Below are 22707 nucleotides of genomic sequence, written 5' to 3' on the forward strand. Positions count from 1 at the left end.
CACTTCCTCGTGCCATTCACTGTCATTGTGAAAAGGTGTGTGTGACTCCACTAGTAGAGCAGAGCCCATTATCGTAAATAGGCCAATAAGTAACTTCACACAACGTGTCTCCAAAGCAAGCACACTCTATATGCAAAGCAGAGGCGCACTGTTAAAGAAACTGGCGCCAAGTGATTATATTTGTAATTTAATTTCCTTGGTCACACAGAGATAAGAGAAGGGAGCGGCTACAGTTGGCCAGGGATGAATAGAGTGACGAGAATGGGACTACAGCTTCATTGTCTGGACTGAGATGTCCGAGACGACACCACTTACGAACAAGGGTACTGGCGGGCAGATACGGTACATGCACAGGGATTCACAAGTCTGGGCTCAAAGACACAAAAACAATGTTAATACCAGAGACGGCAGAGAGAGTTCTTCTATGCAAGAACACCTGCACTCAGTTGAAAGGATGAATGTGAGTTCAGGATAATCAAGAAAGTCTTTTTCTCCCCGAAGTAAGCTCTGTCTCTCCCCTTTCTGTCTGTCTCCTTCACACTCAGCACTGCTGAACAAATGTAATCAGCAGGGTGGTCTGGGTGGGATGTCAGTCACAAAGAGCAACGGCTCATTGCAGATTCTACAGGCAAGATGAAGCGAGTCCCTGTGAAAAAAAAAAGAGACGACTGAAGGACACAAGGTGTACACCCTCTCTCCGTCTCCCTCCCCCTGTCTGCTTTTTTGGAGATTGTAGAACAGCACATATCAAATTTCCCGACTTTTCCATTTTCAAAGAGTGTCCACTTTAACTGATGACAATGCAGTGGAAGGCACAATGCAGCAGTGGTCAAACTCTGATTCTGACCACATCAGAACATTCAGAGAGCCGGGGGAGCGATTGGTTCTAAGTTGATCAAAAGTCGGACACCACACATCGTCCAACAGAATCCAGGGTCAGCGTGAAACTGTTTTGTGACATCTCAAATCCTCTCTCTCCCTTTGTTCTCTCCCCTCTCCTCCTCTCATCTTAATGTCTAGTCCTCCCCTGCTGTCTAGTCTTTCTGCGTATTTCCTCAGCGTCTTGACTTTGAACCCAACAGCGTTAACCTGTCAGGAAAGTTACAAATGTTCTGAGTGAATTATGTAAACCACGGAGAAATAAAACTGCAAAAAAAAAAAAAAAAAAAGGCATGGAGTTCTTGCTTTTATTTCATAATTCATCATTCTCACAGATCCAGCCAAATAAAACTTGACTTATTAAGTAGTCCGGTACATTCTGGCTCCAAAATCCTCTGAAATATGCTGGAGAATATTAATCACACTTTGTCTACCTCGCAAATAAAAATCAAACACGTTTACATACATGCACAGCCTTTTTTGTGTGTGTGTGTGATTTCATTACTCATCAAATGAGTGTCTTGCACATTTCACCAGATTTCATTGCAAGAGGCAAAGCTATAGATGTTACACCAGCACCACCAAAAGGTAAAGCCAGAAAACAACAGGCTGCTTTCTTCCCCTCCAAAATACCAACTTACAGCACCGAAAAACCTGATTAAGGATGCTTTGACTTGGCAGCCGGCGAGTTTATTTATTTATCTCAATGAACACAACCACAAACAGACAAGAGCAAAGACGAACACAGGCTTTATACTGAGGGGGGGATGGGATAGTGGCAGTGCAGCATAATTAGTAGGACATGGCTGTATAATTGGTCTCTAATTGATATGAAGAGCAGTGGTTTATCCCAGGTTGTGTTCTACACATGCTGCCAGGAAGCGCTGGCGGCCTGCTCAATCTTGGTGCCATCTTCTGATTGATGTCTCTGTAGCAAATGCCCTTCAACAATCAGTACCCACAATCTCTCTGTGTCTATCAGGCCACCTGTCTATCTGCACGTAACATCTCCCACCATTCATCTGTCATTTCATCCTTTGTGCCTAAACGTCTCACTATCTCTTTCTTCCTATCTCCACATTGATTCGGCCTGTCTTTCTCTGAAGGCATTCTCAACCTTTGCTCTGTTTTTCTCGGGAAGGTGAAAGAGCAGCGTTTGTTGTGGTGGAAGGTGAAAAGTGGAGGGTTTGTTTATGAGACACTGGCAGCCATAAAAGACTGCGTGCTTTCAATGGCCCCAGACAGCACCCACCGGGGGAAATAAAAGCAACTTTAGATGAAAGGGAAATCAATTTTAAAAGTACTTTTATTCACAAAAGAAAGTGGCGTACCTGCTCTCTCAATTTAGCAAAATGAGACTTGAAGAGGTTCCTTTTAGAAAGGAGAATTGAACTAAAATAACAGTCACTGCTGAGAGGCACAGCTGGACGCGAGAGGTCAACACACTGCGAACTGAATGGATTTGAAGTTTGGGTGAGGAGGCTCTTTAGAACAATTCTGTTCATGGATCGCGTGCTGATGCAAGACGACCTTCAAGGACGTTCCCCTCATTTACACAGCAATTAAGCACTACCCTGTTGGTAAATTGAAAAAGAGACAAAAATCCTCTGTGGATTTAATAACAAACTCATTACCAGGGCCCAACAGGGCGGAACTGCCTTTTAATTAGAGCAACACCTGATTAACGCCCAATTAACAGAGCCAGAGCCACTTAATTCTCCCCCACTTTGGCAGGTTGAGAACATAAACATAAGCAGTCCAGCGTCAGAGTGCTTCCTCTCCTCCTGGGAACGTGTGAGAGAAAAGTAAATAACGACTTCGGAGGCAGTCTGTTGTCGGGTGGTCCAAATGCTCCGAAGAGCTGGGAACTGTGTGCTGGAAATGCATGAGGTAAGTGTTTCAGGAAGGAGACAGATGTAGGACTGGCTGGCAAAAAGTACGCTTCACTACACATGCAACTCCTGGTGGGCTGATGTAGGACAACTGTCCAAGCAGTTAGCCATCATGCTCAGCCATATGAGCACCCAGTCCTCCTGCTCCCAGATAATAGCCTGCAAGACAGACACACCTTATGGTTGTAAACTTTTAAAACTTATTTAACTGTGGAAGGGTGTGGATAGCACGTGACAGCAAAGCCTTGTTGAACATACAGTATACCACTGGTTCCCACTTGGGGCTCCTAACCCCCCACTAGGGGTCGCCAAAGCTTCATGGGAGGTTGCGTGGCTTATATTTAAAAGGTGTCAGACAATTTTATATATATGCATATATATATACCTGACCACAATATATATTCAGAGAGCCCTCACTCTCTGCTGAACAGCCTTGTCCTGCATGATAAAAGTTCACAGTTAAAATAACCAAAGAGCAAAAAGAACAATGGCCAATCATCAGGGAGAAGAAAGCACTTAACAGGTTAAAAAGTAAAGCCTATACTATACTTATAATTATAAGTATGTATAATTGTTAAAAATTAAAAATTAATATAGAATATTAAAAGTTTTTTAAAGCTCAAAGTCATCGGAATATTCACAGGAAATAATCTGCTCCAAAAACAAAGCAGCACAGACATCCACACCGACATCTTAACCCACTGGTTAGAAAAAGAAAATTAAAAAAAAAAAGAAATTAAAAATTAAAAATACAAAAATTAAATATAAATTTAAATAGAAAAAAAAATAGGAAATAAAATTTAAAAAAAGGAATGAAAAATAATGGTACTAATTGTCCACTCCACATTACAATGACACAGATAAAAAATAGGTGTGATTTTTTTTCTACAGACAATGACATATCATGTATTTATGTGATAGGTGTATGGGGGGAATATAAAGTAAAAGTTTGGCAGAGCCCGACTGGATGATAAAGCTCATTGTATTAATAGAGCCATGACAGGACTCAATTGTTTAATAAAGATGGATGTAATTTGTTCCATCTGATAAAGGTCCCAGACTTTTTATATCCATGTATAGTATGTGGGAGGGTCTGGTTTCAGCCATCTGATGGTTTTACACTTTAAGGCTGCTGTAAGTAATTATGTAAGAGGTGTTTCTTATCCCTCACATCAGAATTTCAGGGGTAACACACAGAAGTACTACTGTGGGGTGTTGTGAAATAGAACTGCTCGTTCTACACAATTTCCTTTTACTGTGTTCACTTTTGGGGTTAACTGTACCATTTATCATATGATATATACTACCAATTATATCATCATGTATCATTTGCATTGAATATAATATGGAAATACCCATAAAATATGTCACTTAGTCAGGGGTCATCAGTTTACTCTATGATACAAAGAGGGTCCAAAGCCACTGTCATATGACAACTCATTGGTGCTAAAATAAATGATCGTTGAAAAAGGGTTTGACCACAGATATTTATTACATATCATCAACAGGACGCCCTTCATAGGAGAACAACAAAAGGAACACAATGTGTGTCTGTCATGTGCATTAATCATTTCAAAATAACATTTTTCTTTTGTCGAGGTCTGTAAAAAGTGTCACGTGGGCATCACAAGATGGCTCTATTTTAACATTTATCAACTCCATTGCATTTCTTACTGAAACTTTCAGTTAAAAATACGTGTTGAATGTTCTGTGAGTGTTTTGTAAACATAAATTCAACTGTAAAACCTGCCACAACTGGATCTGCTCCTGGCCCAGGGGCAAACCTGCACATGAAATTCAAAACTTTGCAAACACCTGTCGTCACACTGTCAGAGAACACCTCTCATCTTCTACTATGTGCCAAGTTTCCCAGCCAGTGTTTTTGGACCTTAGTGTGTTTTTATTTCAGTTCAGTCCATACTGAGAGCAAACTGGAGACTAACCACGATGATCAGCTCCTCAGGAAGCTGGAGCCTTCAGTCCCACTGACATTCAGGATTCAGTCTTAATTCCTCTGGCACACACTTAACTCCCAACACAGTTAATCAATACTCAGTCTGGCTGTATAGATCTATAAAGCTGCGAGGAATTGCCGGCTTCTCATTGGGTCTGTGTGCGTTAATGTGTAACTTAAACATTCACATTCATTTCCTCTGTCATGTCCTTAGATCTGAACTCCACTCAAGGCCCTCAGGAGCCAAGATGCTTCTGCAGTTACCAGGGTAATAACTATCGCTGAAATCGCGTTTAGCGGCTTTAACTTGAGAGGCAATGCGCCACGACTCTACGGACTTCTCTAAGTCTGGCAGGATGTCAGGCACAACAGCTTGTTCGACTACAAACACAATCGGCTCCACCACCAGCAGCAGCACCCAACCGAAAGCCCCTAGCCAATAGGAGGAGCCGAGGCTGGAGAAGTCTTGACTTATTTCCTCCCGGTGGTGAGAAGTGAAGAGAGACCAGCTGAGGAGGAAGAAGAAACCTGTGGATGGAGGAGAAAAACGAGTCAAATCAAGTATCATTGCGGGGAAAAGAAGAAAGTCATTAAGGTCAATTATTACGCGCCTGGAGCTTTAGAAAAGAGTTTGTATGATAATGAACTGCAATTCCAAGGAAAGTAAAAAGTCTCTTTAAAAACTGCTGCCCTGCAGGGTATGTAAATGAGCAGTACATTAAAGAATTTCTGGAGGTGTGGGTTTGACATGTACTACACAAACCAAAAGGCTATTTGGAGGTTAATTGGAAACGGGGCTGTTTTTTATGCCTTTACTTGCAATGTATATGTTATTTTAAAACTCCCACAACAACAACAGCCTAATTATTAATAAAGTGAAACACAAAAACATGGTGTTGATCACGTAATATTCTACCTGTAGCGGCCATGGTGAGCAGCAGCAGTGTGGTGGGGTAGAGGGCCTGCCCTGCCATGAGGAGGGAGCGAGTGTTGGAGTAGGAGCGCACTGTCTCAGATGTCCAGCAGAGGGCAAACACCAGACACAGAGCACTGGTGCTCACAGCCATGAGGAAGGAGAGGAATCCAAATACTCTCTCTGCTTCCAGGGCTAGAAGACACAAAACAAAAGACACAGGCATGGTTTTAAAAAGGTGAACTAGATATAAACTTTCATCTGCCACAGATATATCAAAGGAATATTCATCCAGTGATCAGTTATATATCAATTAGTTTCACCGTGTTACCTTGAATTTGTGAAGGAATCGTTTTACAGCAGCAAAACCATATTGAAACATCCATGTACAAACTCTCCCAACACATTTATTTTCACTTAAAAAGGAAAGAGCATGGATAAGTTTCACTTTCAGTTCAGTTTTAAGAGTAAGGATTCTGTGAAAATGCATATTTGGGAAGTACTGAGCATACGACTGTGTAAATGAGTCTTGGATTATACTGCAGGAGCTGTGTGAGAGTTGTTTTGATACAGTTTTACTGGTGTTAAAGGTGGTCCCCGATCAATCAATAAAACAATATGTTTTCTTAATGAATTCCAGGTAACACAGCATGACTAACTGATCTATGAATGGTCATTTTGTGGGTGAAGTACTGCTTGGAGTTTTCTGGCTATAATAAGTAGGCAGCGTGATGAAGCGAAACATGTTGAGGCGATGACACACTCCTGGATTGATGCCCTCACAACATGTCCCTGCTTACAACTGAAACCAGAAGGGTAAAAACCAAGAGTTCATGGACTTTTTAGGTAGTTTTTCATGCATGTTGAGCTCATACCACATTACACTCATTCTGAAAGTGGGCTTGGACAAAAGAAGACACAGTGGAGTACAACAAACATTAACGGGACGATTTCTCTTTGTTAACAATTACCAGCAGTTTGCCTCAGTTGGGCACTCTTTTGTTAAGGAAAACCCTAATTATATAGTTTGATAGCAGTGTAACTGGTGTTATTACAGCCACCATTTGTCTTTGACTAGGCACATTTTAACAAGAAGCATCACATGCATGTTCATGTACTGTTACAGATATTTTGTGATTAATGTTGGATTTGATAACTTAGTTTTTCTCAGACTGTAAGTTTTTCTGTGTTTACTACGGACCAAGCTGGCCATTATGCTAGCTGTCTGAGGCTAATGTCTTGCTACAAATATGTACAAATAGTTAGCTAACGGTTACAGTTGAGCTACCTCTATTGTATTTTACTCTTTTTGCTTTTACTTTTATTTATATATTAATTACTATGTAGTATTTCCTTTTAGGTTTGGGCAGTATACCAGGGTATTTAGAAATCCTGAACGTTATTTTCAGTACCATCAAAAATACAGACGCTCCTCTTATTTTATTAAACTGAGATGCTTTGTGTAGTGCACAGCACACGCCACCAGAGGTCGCTGAACTGAAAGAGATGGCAACTGCGCGTGGTGGGGATAATGTTACAGGACTAGTAAAAAAGAAAAACACATCTGCCCCTGTTTGAGTTGAGGGAATTTTGCCACATATAACTTGATCTTGAGATGACCTTTTCTACCTACAAAAGCAATTTATGTGCCACATGATTTTATAAATATATCTTTGTTCCGCCCACTGATGTGTCGGTTTTCACTGCGCCAATGCGTCATCGCATCCTACAGCAAGAGGGGCGCTTACTCCCTGCCTAATCAGTATTTTAGGTTAGACAATGACACACATGCTACAATGACTTCTATCACCATTAGTTTACACAAATACCGTCATATATCATATAATGTCAGAGGTGTGAAGGCATGAAAAAAGACACCCAATCCTAGCATCTATGACTTAATATTGATTTTTAACTGGGTATTTTGTTTCCTCCTGGCATAAGGGACAATGTTACTGACTGGACAGCTAGCGTATTCTATATTTTCTGATTCCAGTTTTCTTACTGGACTCATTTATTTTCCCGTACCTTTGGTGCAACTCTTTTTCTGAGATTTTTTGTTTTGAATAGTTTATAATTGTTCTCTTCTGTGTCCAGATATTGCATTGTAACGTCCAATTTATGAAGCCAAACTGCTACAAGCATTTTATTTACTCTGTTTTATTTCATTCTAGCCTTTATTTCCACCTCTCTGGTTGTATATAGTTTGGTTATATCCCCTTTTTCATAGCCATCCTTTGGATATGGACAGAAATAGAATATGAGTAAATACAAAATATGAGGGTGAAAGGCTTTATTTGTTATACAAGATCCTTTTTTGCAATATTTCTTTTCTATATGTGGGTGTAAGCTTTTTTTTTTTAAATTAATTTCTTTATTTTTAAAGTTTATTTATTTAATACTTTATTTTTCTCTCTCTCACTTTTTGTATATTGATCTGCATTGACAAAGGATATGTTAACACTGTATTTCAAAAATAAAAAGAAAGTGAAAAAAGATAATGATTAAAAATAATCTTGTGGTTTATACTGTACATTACTAAAATGTCCTTATGTTTCCGTACAATTATATAACTGTGTGTTATTAACCGTCAAAGGAATACTTTAGATCCTCCCCCAAAAATAAATAGTTTATAATCATTATTGCTGAATTTGTTGTCGATTTTTTTTTCCATAGTTTTATCGCTTCCAATAAAAAACTTGAAGGACACACAGTGGTCTACAGTAGATACGCTCACTCTCTCACATAATAGTTATAATACAGACATAATTTCTTTTAGTTAACAATAACAACAAACAAGATGTAGCTGACGAAGACCAGCTGACCAAGATTTCTGCATGTTTGCCTTCAGTCAAGTGTGAAAGCTTGTGCAAAGAATTCACTTCTCTGGTATTGGAGCGAGCTCAAACTTGTTTACCACTGCTGAGAGGCTCATCTGTACCCTAGTGTTTTTTCAAAACGCTCCTCCTGATGCTGATTCCCTCTAGAGATTCAGACGTGTAAAAAGTTTCCCTGAGGCTAATCTCTTGCAGTGCCTGATCAACACAGCACATCAAAGACATACTTATGTTTAATTAAGTATGTTGCCCTGCCTCATATACATTTTTTATTATTACTGTATGTCAGTCAAAGCTGTAACTGAACCCTGAGTGACAGGTTTAGGCACATAACTAATTTGATCTGTTGACTGGAAGAATGTCAAAGATGTAAATTGTTGCTCACCATTGAAGACAGGGCCATATCGACGATTTGCCTGGTCACTTTCAGTGTTATTCCACTCTGTCCAGAGTCCCCTATCCTTCAGCCAGTACGGTGTCCACACTGCAAAGCACACACACAGGCAGCCTGCCAAACCCAGGCAGGACTGAGAAAACCTGAAGCGGTTGATGGAGTCTCCCAGCTCCAGCAACTTCATATTTTTACACCACTGAGAGAGAAAGACAGGGAAAGAGAAAAGACAGGAGAGAACAAATGTTTAATTAGAGTGTTGAGGTTGAGTAATAGAAAGAAAGTCTGTCTCAAAACTTGTCATTTAATTCATATAAATCAGCTTTATGAATGTAGAACTGTAATAAAAGTAGTCTTACCTTTGTCATTGTACAGGACAGAAAGGTGTCAGGAGCAAAGCTGTGAAGTTAGTCAGTGTTCAGGTGGAACAAAGTTTACACTACGACTTACTGCTGCTGTACAAACACTTTGAACACCCTACTTGTACTTCTCAGATACACAAGCCCTCACATGCAGCTGAAGCGCTTCAGTGTGTTACTCCGCCTCTGCTGCAATGGAAACTCCCCCAGCTGGCGGCTAAATTTCCCCGTGAATTCTCCACTGTGACCCACCACCTCACACTGTAGGGAAAGTGAAAGCGCCCACAACGGCGACTCAATATTTGAGGAAGCAGAAGTTTGCATAGCTGACATTATGCAACAAGGAATTCAGAATAACATTAAAGGGCAGTTAAAATATCTAAATATGTCTTGATACTTGAGAGATATTCTGCAGCAGCAATATAACGTGACATTTGTTTGTGTCAGATGCAGACACTGTGTGGGGGGTGTGAACGAGTCATTACGACACAACATTTAAGGAAATCCCACTCTCAGTTTCACACAGGGGGGCACATTGTGATGCGGTCGATGGCGTCTTCAACCTCAGATATCTCACCTCTTCGTCATATAGTACCACCCCCTTTGCTTGACTTTGTTGCAACGGAACGGCGCCCACAACCCACCCAACAGAAAGAAGTAAAAAAACACATCACACTGAAATGCCTTCGGAGCATGTATCGTACAAAATCAAGGCAGTAGATGTCTTTAAATAAAAACATAAATATAGATAATTATCACAAGCCAATTCAGATGTATTCTAAATAGTCAATTAAATACATTAAATTCACTTTTATTCACAGATCATTAACTTTACAGAAATTACAATACATTCTGATAAAGTGCATATGACCAAATAATGAAGACATACAATTTATATTAAGATGTTTAAGAACAGAAATTGGCTGATTTTGGTTGATTTACGTTTGGCATTCACTTAGAGTTGGAGTAAATAAACATACATCTTGTCAGACTGGATTACAAAAAAAAGCAAGGCTCTCTTTTAGCAGCTTCAAAATAAGGCCTCAATATGCAGATAGAAAGGTGCTCTGCCCTGTCCTTCCATCCTGGCCTCACCTACATTACTGTTCTTCTTCTTCTCCCCTCTTTAGTCTGCTCTCAGCTAATGTTTCCTCTTCACACAGAAATAGGCATCAGATCTGACCCTGTGTCGAGTGTTTGTGTTGAGCTTCTCACCGTAAACGCGGGGACTAAGAGGGATGCTGAAGCACTGCCTCTTGAAATCTGGCAGCTACGTTCGTGCCTGTTTATCCTAAGCTTACTTTCTGGCTCTTTGCAGCAGGGCCTTGAATACATCAAGAATCTCTGGGTCCTCCCCAGCAGACAGCTCTGGGGTGTTTTTCTCCAGCCAATCAGACGAGTGGATCTGGTGCCTGAGAGTGCCAATCAGAGAGTCCAGGCTGTCTGCGGGCTTTGATGCTTGGCAGTCCAACAGCACAATCTCCTCGGTGGCCAGCGGGCCCGTGTCGGGAACAGGGCTATCCTTCTCCCTCGGCTGGTCGGATGACTTGCTCTGGGGTGATGATGTTGAATTGACAACCGCAGCATTGTCTGACTCGGCGCTGTCCTCTTTCTCTGATGTTTTGCTCTCCTCGCTGACTTCTTTGATAGAGTGTGAATCGGGGCTGGTGTTTTTTTCTTCAATTTCTTTCAAGGCTTCCCTAAATCGCTTCAGGCCTGAAATAATGCAAAACATTATCAGAACAAGCTAGTAACTATTATCCAATCAATACTTAGTTTAACACACAAAGTAGGAGATTACTGAAAATAATAGATGTCTATTCATCCATTCATTTGTTTATATATATCCACAGTTTACAGGAGAAAATGGGAATGTGAGGTAATTACACAGCACATTATTTGAAAACAGCTTTTCAACATACAAGACTTGTAGCTCAGCAACAGAGTGTGCATATTACACTACAGACTGACCGAGCTGAAGGTGGCGCTGTTGGTCTGCGAAGACAATGCGGAACCAGCCAGGCGTGGAGCAGGAGAAGGCCTGACCACAGCTCAGCAACACCTTGTGTCTGATGAAACCGCTCCACAGACCCAACTCCTCCTCAAACGACGCCGCTCTGAGGTACTACCAAAATGGAGAGACAGAAGTGACAAATCAAGCCTACAGTGCGGGGAACTCACACACAATGAGTAAGAGGTGAAATTTCAACCCCAACATCTAAGCTTGACTTTCTGTTTTTTGTACCTTTCTGAGGTCAGCCCAGATATACAGAGCAGCAGGCCTGTCCAGGAAGGGGATGCCCAGACTTCGCAGCTCTCCTGTCACGTAACTGTGAGCAGCCTTGAGTCTGCTCCTGTTCTCAGACAAAAATTCCTCGTTGATCCACTCTGGAATTTGAGAGTGTGAAATGACAGGAGGTAAGTGTAAATTCAAAGTCTTTGTGCTTTGTGTGTCATTTCAAAGGAAGCCCAAAAAAGGGGACAATATCCCTCAGACAGTTATGTGATCATACGTTTTTTTGAGGGGAAGGAACACTGGCATTGGGCTGTGGTTGATGACTTTGTATCTTGGTGTGGTGAGGCCTTCCTCAAATTAAATGTTTCGAAAACGGAAGACATTATAATCAGTTTTAGAAAGATCTCTCCCAATCCTGTACTAACCACCTTCTAAGGTGCTGAAATAAACTGTGTTTTAAAGTCCATTCTGTTTCCCCGATGAAAAAGCCTCAACAATGCCTTTCATTTTTTCTCTCTCTTTTATTTTGAGGACAATGCGTTCTTTTAATATCTCCTTCCAGATGATGACTCTTTTCTTTTCTGAATCAGTTTTCATTTCTGTATTGTTGCTTGGTATGGGAGCTTGACTTTGGCCGACAAAAACAGGCAAAGTGGCTAGTAGGAGTTTAGGGAGGAGTTAAGGCCAACTGTCAGACATACATAACAAGCAGGTGCTTAGGAAGGCTACTTTCCTTCTGGTACGCCAAGATCAGCCCCTTGAAGGTTGAACTATTAAGGCCAAAACACACCGGCACCAAACGACGAGTGTCTAAAAATACACCTATATTACTTTCTATGTACAACCCCATGGCAGGTAGACGCACATCGGCGCTCCTGGATGTCTCACCTCGCAGCACTGTCCTATTTCCAGCCTCGTTGCCCCTGAATTAAATGCATTTTTCCTCCACTCCCTCTCTGCTTATTCATACCAGCCCCCGTAGCACCTCTTTTCTCTGCAGTTTGACTCCTCATCTCACCATGGATGTATACTGAGAACTCTGTTCCTGTTGCTGTCTCTTGTGTGTGTCATAGAATGGATGAGGAGAGACTTGTTGTCAAGGTTGAGAAATGTCCCGAGCTCTACGACCCACAATCCCATCATTATAAAGACAATGGCCAAAAAGATATTGCCTGGCGAGTCAGGGATCTGGAGATTGTCACTTCAGGTGAGAAATCAAGTTCAATCAGTGGGTGTCCACACATGGAGCTCAATGTAAGTTCAATCAGGCAGACTTTCTCGATGCTATATCCATTCACAATTCTCTCTCTATTCGTCTCCCACCACTTCCTCCAATCAGCTGACTATGGGTGTTCCTTCTCCCGGTTAGCCAGTCAAGTTTTCCACAATCTCCTTCAGCCATTCATGTCGTTGCTGCCAAACTTTAAATCCTCACTGCTCCTGTCACCTTATCCAGAGCCCAGGACAAGCTCATCAAAAGCCCACTCCTCTTCACATCCAGATCCTCAGCTCCCTCTTCATCTTATCCCCACCATTACCACCACCAACATCTACACTCCATAGGGGTGGAAATAATCTACTAATCTACTACATCTTTACCACCCACCTGGAATAGATGACATCACGATGGGGTCTAACCGCCTTCACATTTCTCATACTTATGTGCACATGTAAATAAATATTCTCTTCTCTCAGAACGAGTCTCCTGATTGAAATGATTTTAAGCTAACGCAGAGGTGGAAGAATTACAGATCTTTTTATAAAAGTAGTCATAACTTTGTGTGGTTTTTTGTTGGCATGCTGTTGACATGTTGACGCGTCTTGTGTGTGCTAGGGGCGCTATTTAAGGCGCGTCATATGCCTCGCTGTGCTGCAGCAGTGCCGGTGTGTTTTCAGCTTTACCCTCAGGTTGTAAAGTGACTGTTATGAGGACCCAGAGAAATAAGGTTTCCTTCATCCCTGCTGCCATTTAGCTGTTAACTGTAGTCTGTATATTGCTCATTGGCACAGATTGCTTTGGTTGTTTACTTGTACTTTTACCTGAAAGCCGTAGAACCTCATATTGAAACACTCTGTACAGTATGTTCTGTTGTTTGTTGTTATCCATCAGTGTAAAGGTGTTTTGTGTGTTTCGTATGAATCTTGGCTGCAAACCAATTTCCCTGTAAGGGACAATAACAACACTCTGAACTTTTGAAGCAGGGAAACCGCTATGAAGCGCAAAATTAATCTGAATTTATGAATTTAAACTCAACCAAACAAACACCTTGCTATGCACAAGGACAGCTGATGGTATTAGTGTAACTTTTGACCGGTCTTCACCAAAAGGGGGTTGATGTGAGGATCGTTTTCTCAATACACTGTGTTTGCAAAATCACATGTGAAGCTTGGATCCGTACCTCTGTCCTGAAGCAGTTGTGCTACCTGGTGCTGGGTGGTTCCTGAGATACCGTGGAATGAGCCCAGCTGGGCCAAAGCCTCCACAAGGTCTTTGTTCTCAGTATACAGAGTGCCTATTCTGATTCCTGACATTGCAAAGTCCTAGAAACAACAAGAGCCAGTAAATGAAAAAGAACTGCAAAAGCAAACTATTAAAGAAAAGCTGAGATTTCTTTGCACTGTGAGCAGGGATATAAAAAGTCTCAAAGTCTCAGACTCTCATTCAGTGCAGCACAGTACGTACCTTGCTCAACCCCCACAATACATGCGTCCTCTGTGGGTCGGGCAAACTGAAATAAGAGCACATCATCGGCAGTTAAGAGGTTGTCTTCAGTCACACTTGTTATGATTAAGGATCTAATAGAGTAATCACGTAGAGGTTAGGTTCGTGCAGTACCTGTCTACGCTGAGGACACTGTGAAAGGCGACAGATTCATCAAAGACCGTCAGCATATACAATTCATCAATGATAGCATGGAGCTCGTTTCTAAAGCAGGAAATTGTGGAGAGAAAGATGATGTAAATTTACACAGTGCGGCATTAATAAACCTTGGTTTCATATTGTTAATGACCGTTTACGACAAAGAAAATGTGACCGAAATGTAAAATGGTCCTTTCAACATCCTACATCAGTGTAAAAAGCACTGTGGTTTATGGTTACAACAGTTCAGTGCCTGCAAGGGTCTGCGGGGGGAATTACTCTGGCAAGATCATTTAGAAAACAATAGATGATACAGGAGACTCCTTGGCACATGGCTGCACTTGACAATATGCTGATGGTTAGGAGAGGTGATAAAACTCCATCATGAGCGCTTGATATTCCACACACGGGACAGAGCACTTGGACCATAAAATAAAAGAGTTCACACTACGAACTGTATGCAGTGCTTGGGCAAAGTGCTTAAAGGAGCCACAGGACTGCCGGGAGGATTACAGTGTTAGGGCCACAGCGTGAGGTAACAGTGGGGCAAACATACCTTTTGGCGAACTCCAAGAAGGCAATCATCTCTTTTAGGGTGTAGATCTCAGCCATAGGGTTGTGGGGGTTTATCAGTATGATACCTCGGATGGTTAACCCCTAAAAGAGAGCGCCAGTTTCTCAATGCATATATACTGTTGTAATGTATCTCCTAGCTCAGTCTTTCTTTAAATATTCATTAAGTGCAAATGCTTAAGAGACAAATGCATTCATGAATTACCTCTTGTTTGGCCTTTTTCAGACCTTCTTCTAGTTTGCCTACAGTGAGGTGGAAGGGCCGACTGTCTTTGCCATCGACCTAGAAAAAAAAAAACAAGACAACATTCAAATTAGAAAACTGACAATACACCTTACTGTGTGCGATCACATGATGGACTTAAAGGCGGCTCCATTATTCATTTATTTATTTATAAAGGTTTTTAATATCATTATGTGGTGTTCCAGTAGTGTTCCTGATGTATCCAAATCCAAAAATTCAAATTTTGGTTTAAGTATATACACCGATCAGCCAAAACATTAAAACCACTGACAGGTGAAGTGAATAACTTTGATTATTTTGTTCCAATGCATTGTTCTGCTGGGAAACCTTTGGTTCTGGCATTCATGTGGATACCACCTGACATGTTCCACCCACTCAAACACTGTTGCAGACCAAGTACCCCCCCTCATGGCAGTACTCCCTAATGGCAGTGGCCCCCCAGCAGGATAATGCACCATGCCACACTGCAAACATCGCTCAGGAATGGCCCAAGGAATGTGACAAAGACCTCAAAGTGACAGCCTGGCCTCCAAATTCCCCAGATCCCAATCTGAATGAGCATCTGTGGCATGTGCCATTAACCCACCTCACAACCCACTGGACTAAATGGATCTGCCGCCAACACACTGGTGCCAGACACCACAGGACACTCCCAGAGATCCTGTGTCCATGCCTCGACAGGTCAGAGCCAAGTCCAATCCAAGGAGGCCCCACCTTGGATTAGGGGCACATCTGGGGTACTGGCACATCACAAGAATCCCTGAGCAGATTGGGACCTGAAGCCAGGTCGACACCTTGAGCTTTTTGTCACGCTCCACAGGCCATTTTTGTGGTGTGGCATGTTGCTTTTTTCTGCTGGGGGACCACTGCCATTGAGGAGTACTGTTGCCATGACGGGGGGTACTTGGTCTGCAATGGTGTTTGTGTGGGTGGAACATGTCAGGTGGTATCCACATGAATGCCAGAACCAAAGGTTTCCCAGCAGAACAATGCATTGGAACAAAATAATCAGAGTTATTCACTTCACCTGTCAGTGGTTTTAATGTTTTGGCTGATCAGTGTATGTTTCAGCTTCAAAATGATATCTTCCCTTCTAATAACTTTCCCATGTGACATAACATAGGTTTCTGGTTGATGTAATTGCTACACATAAAGTACTGCTGTGGATGCCACATTAGTTCGGTTCAGAAAGTTACATAAATGCTCCTGGGTAAAATTACTGTTTCTTTCAATGAAGTGTGGTGGCTATGAAGACAGCTTCAGTTCCCTATCGGACAAAGCTATCTTACAGCAAGGTAAAATGGTAAAATAACCTAAAATAACCTCAGCGCTATGACCTACATTATCCCTCTTTGATAACTGTTGAGTGGGAGTTTCCATTTGAAAACACAGAAAACAAAACAGATGCATTCCCCCGTTACAGGTGAATGCAATGTCCACATAACTGTGAGTTATGTATGGGAGTACAGAAAACAAACACTTTGAACACAAGCACAGAGTACACACTGCAGGTTAACCAGGCTCTGTATTCCTACCTCACAGCCAAGAGGAACATGGAAGAGTTTTACATCACTATAAAACTGCAGATCCTCAGTGATAGCACCGTAGAAAGGAGTAGGAATGAGAATGGCATCTACAACATGGAAAAACACAACGACCACATGACACTTAAATACAAACACATACTGTACATTAAGACCAACATAAGACACTATTTAGGTTAGTACTGCACATTTTCATTTCTAATTGAGTGTATATTTGTGTATATTTAAATGAATGACTCTGTGATCCAAGTTAGTAGTAAAATGGGCTGCTTCTCAGGCTCATCATTTTCAATGCAGTTATTGAGAAAAGAAATATATAACATTGCTTAAAACCAGGCCTTGCTTGCAGTGGCATGACAGAATAAGCAATTTATGTAGCAGCCTTAATGAATAAATGAGTGAAAAAGTGTTATGTTTTATTGATCGTCCGACAACTTGCCCGCTCTGTTGTACTTTATGCAGCAATCATTTTTAATACAAAGCAGGCAAAAAAACTCCTGTCGTTATTGTGCACATATTTGTATTCATACAGTATAGATATGGATGTATTGTGCGCGTGTGACAGTGCATTCTCAACCTACCTTTCGGGTCACAAATTACCGCGGCGATACACGAGAAGAGGGAAGCACAGCCATTCATCACCACAACCTGAACAAACACACGCATCCGCCGTGTTATGAAAGACCCAATTAAGGCGCAGACGGAGGCCTGATAAATATGCTACAAATTCATCCACCTACTAAAACAGCCATTCATTACATCTGCAAATTGAGTCAGTTGCCCTAAAAAAATAAAAAGCAATGTTAGCTCAGTTGCAGCATTTAGCGTCTTTATAATCATTACGGAGTTAATCAGATTAATTAAATCCACTGGCTTCAGTTTTGAGAATGAATCGTTGTAACTCAGTGGGTGCAGCAGCAGCAGCAGCAGAATGAAACATTAAAAAAAAGATTTTGTCAGTAATTACATAATTTTTCTGGACATGTGTATCAGTCATGGGACCTTCTTTACACAAATCACAGAAATCCACATTAACTAGTTACATGAGAACAAAGCACAGAAAAATGAATGTACTCCAACTTGTTCTAGGTTTATATGTGTTTGCCTGATGTCTTTGTTTAACTGTTTGCACAGTTAAAGGCTGCAACTTGATCAGTGTCCTCAGTCCCTCTCCTCTCCCTTAAAGAAATATGTATTGTGGTGATTTAAGTGGTTTCCTAATTTTTTTTACTTGTGTAAAAGCAAATAATAGAAGTAACATGTTTAAAGTCAAAAGTCAAAAAGTGTCATTCTGAAGAACAGTTCATTTTCAATTTTTTAACTATTAATAATTTAATGTATAGGTAGAATTGTTGCGCTGTAGGTCAGTGGTACCCAGAGTCCAGTGTCCAGATTTCTCCTCAGTCATTAGTGTCTCCTTCAAGGAGCTGTCTGTTAGTCACTCACTCTACAGCAACAGCACTTAAGTGTGTTACAAACTTGACACCTTGGCGAGCCATTTGCGGTCCATTCAGAATGGACTTGTGACCCACTTTTGGTCCACGACCCACCTGAGAACAACTGCTGTAGGTGGTTCAGGTAGCACTACAGTAGATGTCATACATTCAGTAGTTTAAAATCAGTAATTTAATTATATCTTTTACCTTTTGTTCAGCGTATTGTGTGTAAAATATCAATATGCAAAGTGCCCACTATCTACAGTCATAATAAAGCCTAAAGCTTATAGTTAGGGCTGGCTCAGGCTTGTCTTGAACCAGCCCCTAGTTAGGCTGATTAAGGTCTAGTCTGCCGGGGGACATCATATGATACACAGAGCCCCTTCTCTCCTTCTCTCGCTCTCAGATTCTGCAAAGTTAGTTCTTCTTCATTTGCTGACATTTATGTCATATTACTGCCTCACTATCACAGCCTCGCATTGAAAGACAGAAACATTGTTTAAACCTGCTCTAAGATCACAGGAGTGACACAACAGGACTTGACTGATTTTTGCAATCAAATCCTCCAGAAAGCCACAACTATTTTAGCTTCTTGTGGACATGTTGCTGCAGGCTAATTCTCTCTGTTGCTGTCAGGGCGTCTTACATTTTACCTGCTTGTAAAACTAACCAGTACTCAAAATCTTTTATTCCCTCTGCTATTTGTCTTTTAAATTCTCTGTACATTTTTGTTTTTATTGTTTTTATCTCTTTTATGATAACCTGTCTAATAACGTTCATTGTTTATAGATTCCTTTATTCCACTGAACTCCCTGGCATATTTTGTATTCTGTTTTTGTTATGTTATAGCTTGTGTGCAAGGCAAGATGTTCAAACAAATTGCCCCTGGTGGGATTAATAAAATTGTCTGAATCTGAACCTGAATCTGCATTATTATTATTTTTATTATATTATTACTAAAATCAATGTTATTGTGGCTATTGTCATTACAGTCTGCCATGCATCTCTCTCTGTCCCTCCCTCTCTTATTATATCATTTTGTCACGACATCTATTGCACGTCTGTCCGTCCTGGAAGAGGGATCCCTCTTTAGCTGCTCTTCCTGAGGTTTCTACCATTTTATTTTCCTGTTAAAGTTTTTTGGGGGAGTTTTTCCTTATCCCCTGTGAGGGTCCAAGGACAGAGGGATGTCGTATGCTGTGAAGCCCTCTGAGGCAAACTGTGGTTTGTGATATTGGGTTTTATAAATAAATTTGAATTGAATTTAATCTTGAACAATATCTACCTCTGACATACTGTAGATAAAGAAGTAAATACTGTAATCTTACAGAATGTAAATATGATAAAGACCCTCAGAACTGTGTTGACTGCCCATAGGTGTTACATTATCCATCTCTGCTGCTTTCAGCAAACATATTACAAGGTAGAATTTACTGTCATTCCCTCCATTACCACATTCAGCATCATACTAAATTATATAGTATATATTCAATTGTGTGAATCACTTGTCTTACACAGACTGTTCATATTACTTGTATTACATTTCAGCATTGAAAGCAATAATCTTCACTCACATTGTCGGCTTTCAGTGGGTTCGGAGAACAGCAGTAGTGAGTCAGGAACTTTGCAACCTCCTCTCTCAAGCTGAAAGCGAGCAAGATGGAAAGGTTAAGAGGGTTTTACTTTGAGAGGTCTTGTTAAAATGTAACTTTACTACGATCCACTGATTTGAAATGAAAATAAATGTCCACTTTAATCTCTTACAATGCATGTCCCCTCCAGTCTGAATACTGCAACAAGGATGCTTCCACATGGAGCATGTCAGGCTTGGTCAGCTGTAGAAGAAAGGAAAATTAAATTAATTGGTGAATTCAGGCAGAATAATTTAAAATTAGCAGGATGTGGTTGCACTGTTAATCTTACCCGTTTATGAAGAATATCAAAGCACAGTTTGTTCTCACTGGTACCCAAGTTGATTATACCCTTGGAGTAAGGAAAAGAGCTCATAAATTATCATAACAGAGACATTATTGCCATGTCAGCTGTCTGACAGCTGTAACTTGTATTCATTCATGACACAGACTCACATCAGGGTTATCTGTGTTATGGTATTTGTCCATTCCATACTGGATAAAGCCCTCCTGGAGAATGCCTTGATGCTGTCTGATGCTGTTGCCACGGTTGGACAGGTACGCGCTAGGGCCTAGAGTTCCTACACCTCTGAGTGCTGCCAAAAGATTGTGAGATGTTTTGCAGGCCTCGACAGATGTAGGCGGCGTGGACTTCATTGTCTCCTGAGTTGAAACAGGCTGTTTAGTGGGAGCTTCTGATGGTGGCTGAGATAAAGATGATAAGACAGACGGGGCGGCCGCGGTCATCAGTGATGCTGACAGATGAGCTAGGGGTGAGGAGGAGGGGTCAGTCGGCGTTGTCGCAGCAGTAGCAGCGCCCTGTCTGACAGCAACCAGTGCCCCCGTGAGCATGCTGAACAGGCGGAGCTCGTGCTGGCGCTCCTGTTCCGCCCTCCTCTCCTCACGCTGTTCCCTGCGCTCCTCTGCCTGCAGCTCTCTCTCCAGCCGCGCCTCCTCCAGGGAGAGGAGGCGCTCCTCTGCTGACTGCTGCCAGTTTAGGAAACTGGCCAAGGTTTTATCCAGGCTCTTTTGACCACCACATCTAGTGCTCCCATGGCTCCATGATGTTTTGCCACCCAGGCGACGCTTTCTCTGTCTCACAGAGGCTGAGGGGAGAGAAGTCTTTTTGCTGGGGTGCTCGGATGTGTCGTGTGGCACAGGACCACCAACAGCCTGGGTGGCAGCTGTGGCAGAACCAGCAATGTTCAGGTCACTAAAACCTGGAGATATAAAAAAGAGAAATAACTGTTCAATGTTAAATTGTCAATGTATAACCTTATGATGATGACAGGACTATTGATAATAATGATAGTATTTGGACTGACAACCTGAGGGTGACATTCTTGCATTTGTTGAGCTCTCGCCTCGACCCAGAGAGTCCTCCGGCCCCAGTAGAGACTGTCCATCAGTTTCTTGGTCATCTCCAGATCCATAGTACATCTCAGGGGGTGCAACACTTGAGTTCAGCATGCTCTCCTCAACATCTTCACATTTAATATCCAGTGGATCTCCAGTTTTTGGAGGCTGACCAAACAGAAACCCACCTGCGGAAGCAGGACCAAAGGCACCTGCTGGAACCCCTTGCAGGTATGCGTCAGGCCCACCCGGGCTCTGAAACACCTGTTGAGCAATGACAGCTCCGCCCAGGGAGGAGTAGGTAATAGCAGGTCTGTTTGCCAACACCCTGTCCATCACGTCATAGAACTTCCAAGACCTCATTTTGTGGTTGTCCTTGATGCGGCGGTACTCCAGCTTCATCTTTTTGATCTTCTCCCTGCACTGGTCTCCGGTGCGATAGATGCCCTTTTCGCGCAAGATCTGGGCAATGCGGTCAAATACACGCTGATTGCGCAATGAGCTCTCCAATTCAATCTGGACCGACTCGTCGGACCACAGCTGCAGCAGCTCCACTATCTCCGGGTCGGTCCAGTTGCTGCCTCGCTCATGCCTCCTGCCGCGAAAGTCCATCCTCTAAGTTACAGGATGTATCCTGCAACACAAGATAACGGGATAATATCAGGAAAAATCAGATATACTCACAAACGACGAGGTTTAAGTGGTCACATGTGTTCTTAATGCGCATAGTTTATTAAAACAATAAACATATGCACGTTATTTTGCCCTGTTGTGTTCTCTCACCGTAAATCAAAAGTGCAGCTCTTCGGATACAGACCGTTGAGGAGCTGGCAGCCTGATGTGACATCCACGTAGGTCGACTCATGTCACGGCTGGTTAACCCGGTTTGGACTGGTTTTGATTGGCAAAGCTTTGTTCAGCCGGTGCTAAGATATATATTTCATTATTAAGAGCAAATTTGTCATAACTTGGTGAGATGGGGAGAAGACGCGTACAAAAACATCTACATCCGGGTTGACGGCACATGCGTGCTGTCCTTATTCCGGGATAACTTTGGTCCGTGCTAAAGGGGGAGCTGCGGAAAGCGGGCTGGGTTTCACTTTTACCAGGCTGTAACGTGTAGACATAACCATGCGAGTCAGGGAGAGCTCTGTGTTATGGCCCCCTCTACCGTACGCTGTGCTGTTTATATCCGTGCTGTAAGTTGAAGAGGCGTCCACAAGATGGCGGTCACACACAACGGTAGAGAGAAGCTAGCTGGAAAACGAGGGTGTGTGTTTTGTTTACAGGCGTAGCCAAGAAATAACTTTTAACGATTAAATAACAATGAAAGCGGTTTAAATCAATGCAAACAACCACTATTCTTACAAAAAATAGTTTTATTTTCATTACAAAAGCATTAATCGAGGATTTGTCGGTAATTATAATTTTATCGTATAAATGTATAAATGATACATCATGAAATTATAAGTGAATATTACTCCAAAAATCAATTTATATCACCTGTTTTTGAAGGCAATCTGTTAATGTCGAATCAAAGTGGATAAATGTGAGCTTACGCTAATTTATTTCTGCTTCTGACTATATAAAAACGGTCACCCG

The 22707-nt window shown here is 41.8% G+C and overlaps 2 protein-coding genes across 2 annotated transcripts; both read right to left on the reverse strand.

Moving 5' to 3' along the window:
• Positions 1 to 4209: 4209 nt before the first annotated feature.
• Positions 4210 to 9854, reverse strand: si:ch211-256a21.4 (uncharacterized). The gene is made up of 4 exons (XM_050073665.1): positions 9226 to 9854; positions 8861 to 9065; positions 5642 to 5833; positions 4210 to 5253 (listed from the first exon to the last, which is right to left on the reverse strand). The coding sequence occupies exons 1-4, from the start codon at positions 9232 to 9234 to the stop codon at positions 4928 to 4930; spliced, it is 732 nt and encodes a 243-aa protein (XP_049929622.1). The 5' UTR covers positions 9235 to 9854; the 3' UTR covers positions 4210 to 4927.
• A 168-nt stretch (positions 9855 to 10022) lies between these two features.
• accs (1-aminocyclopropane-1-carboxylate synthase homolog (Arabidopsis)(non-functional)) lies at positions 10023 to 22178 on the reverse strand. The gene is made up of 16 exons (XM_050073664.1): positions 21889 to 22178; positions 21078 to 21739; positions 20206 to 20969; positions 20042 to 20101; positions 19883 to 19953; positions 19693 to 19762; positions 17264 to 17330; positions 16674 to 16771; positions 15100 to 15177; positions 14878 to 14978; positions 14298 to 14387; positions 14145 to 14190; positions 13861 to 14002; positions 11471 to 11613; positions 11197 to 11350; positions 10023 to 10941 (listed from the first exon to the last, which is right to left on the reverse strand). The coding sequence occupies exons 2-16, from the start codon at positions 21715 to 21717 to the stop codon at positions 10523 to 10525; spliced, it is 2943 nt and encodes a 980-aa protein (XP_049929621.1). The 5' UTR covers positions 21718 to 21739; positions 21889 to 22178; the 3' UTR covers positions 10023 to 10522.
• Positions 22179 to 22707: the final 529 nt, after the last annotated feature.

Source organism: Epinephelus moara, chromosome 20 (genome assembly GCF_006386435.1).
Source record: "Epinephelus moara isolate mb chromosome 20, YSFRI_EMoa_1.0, whole genome shotgun sequence".
Lineage (NCBI taxonomy): Eukaryota > Metazoa > Chordata > Actinopteri > Perciformes > Serranidae > Epinephelus > Epinephelus moara.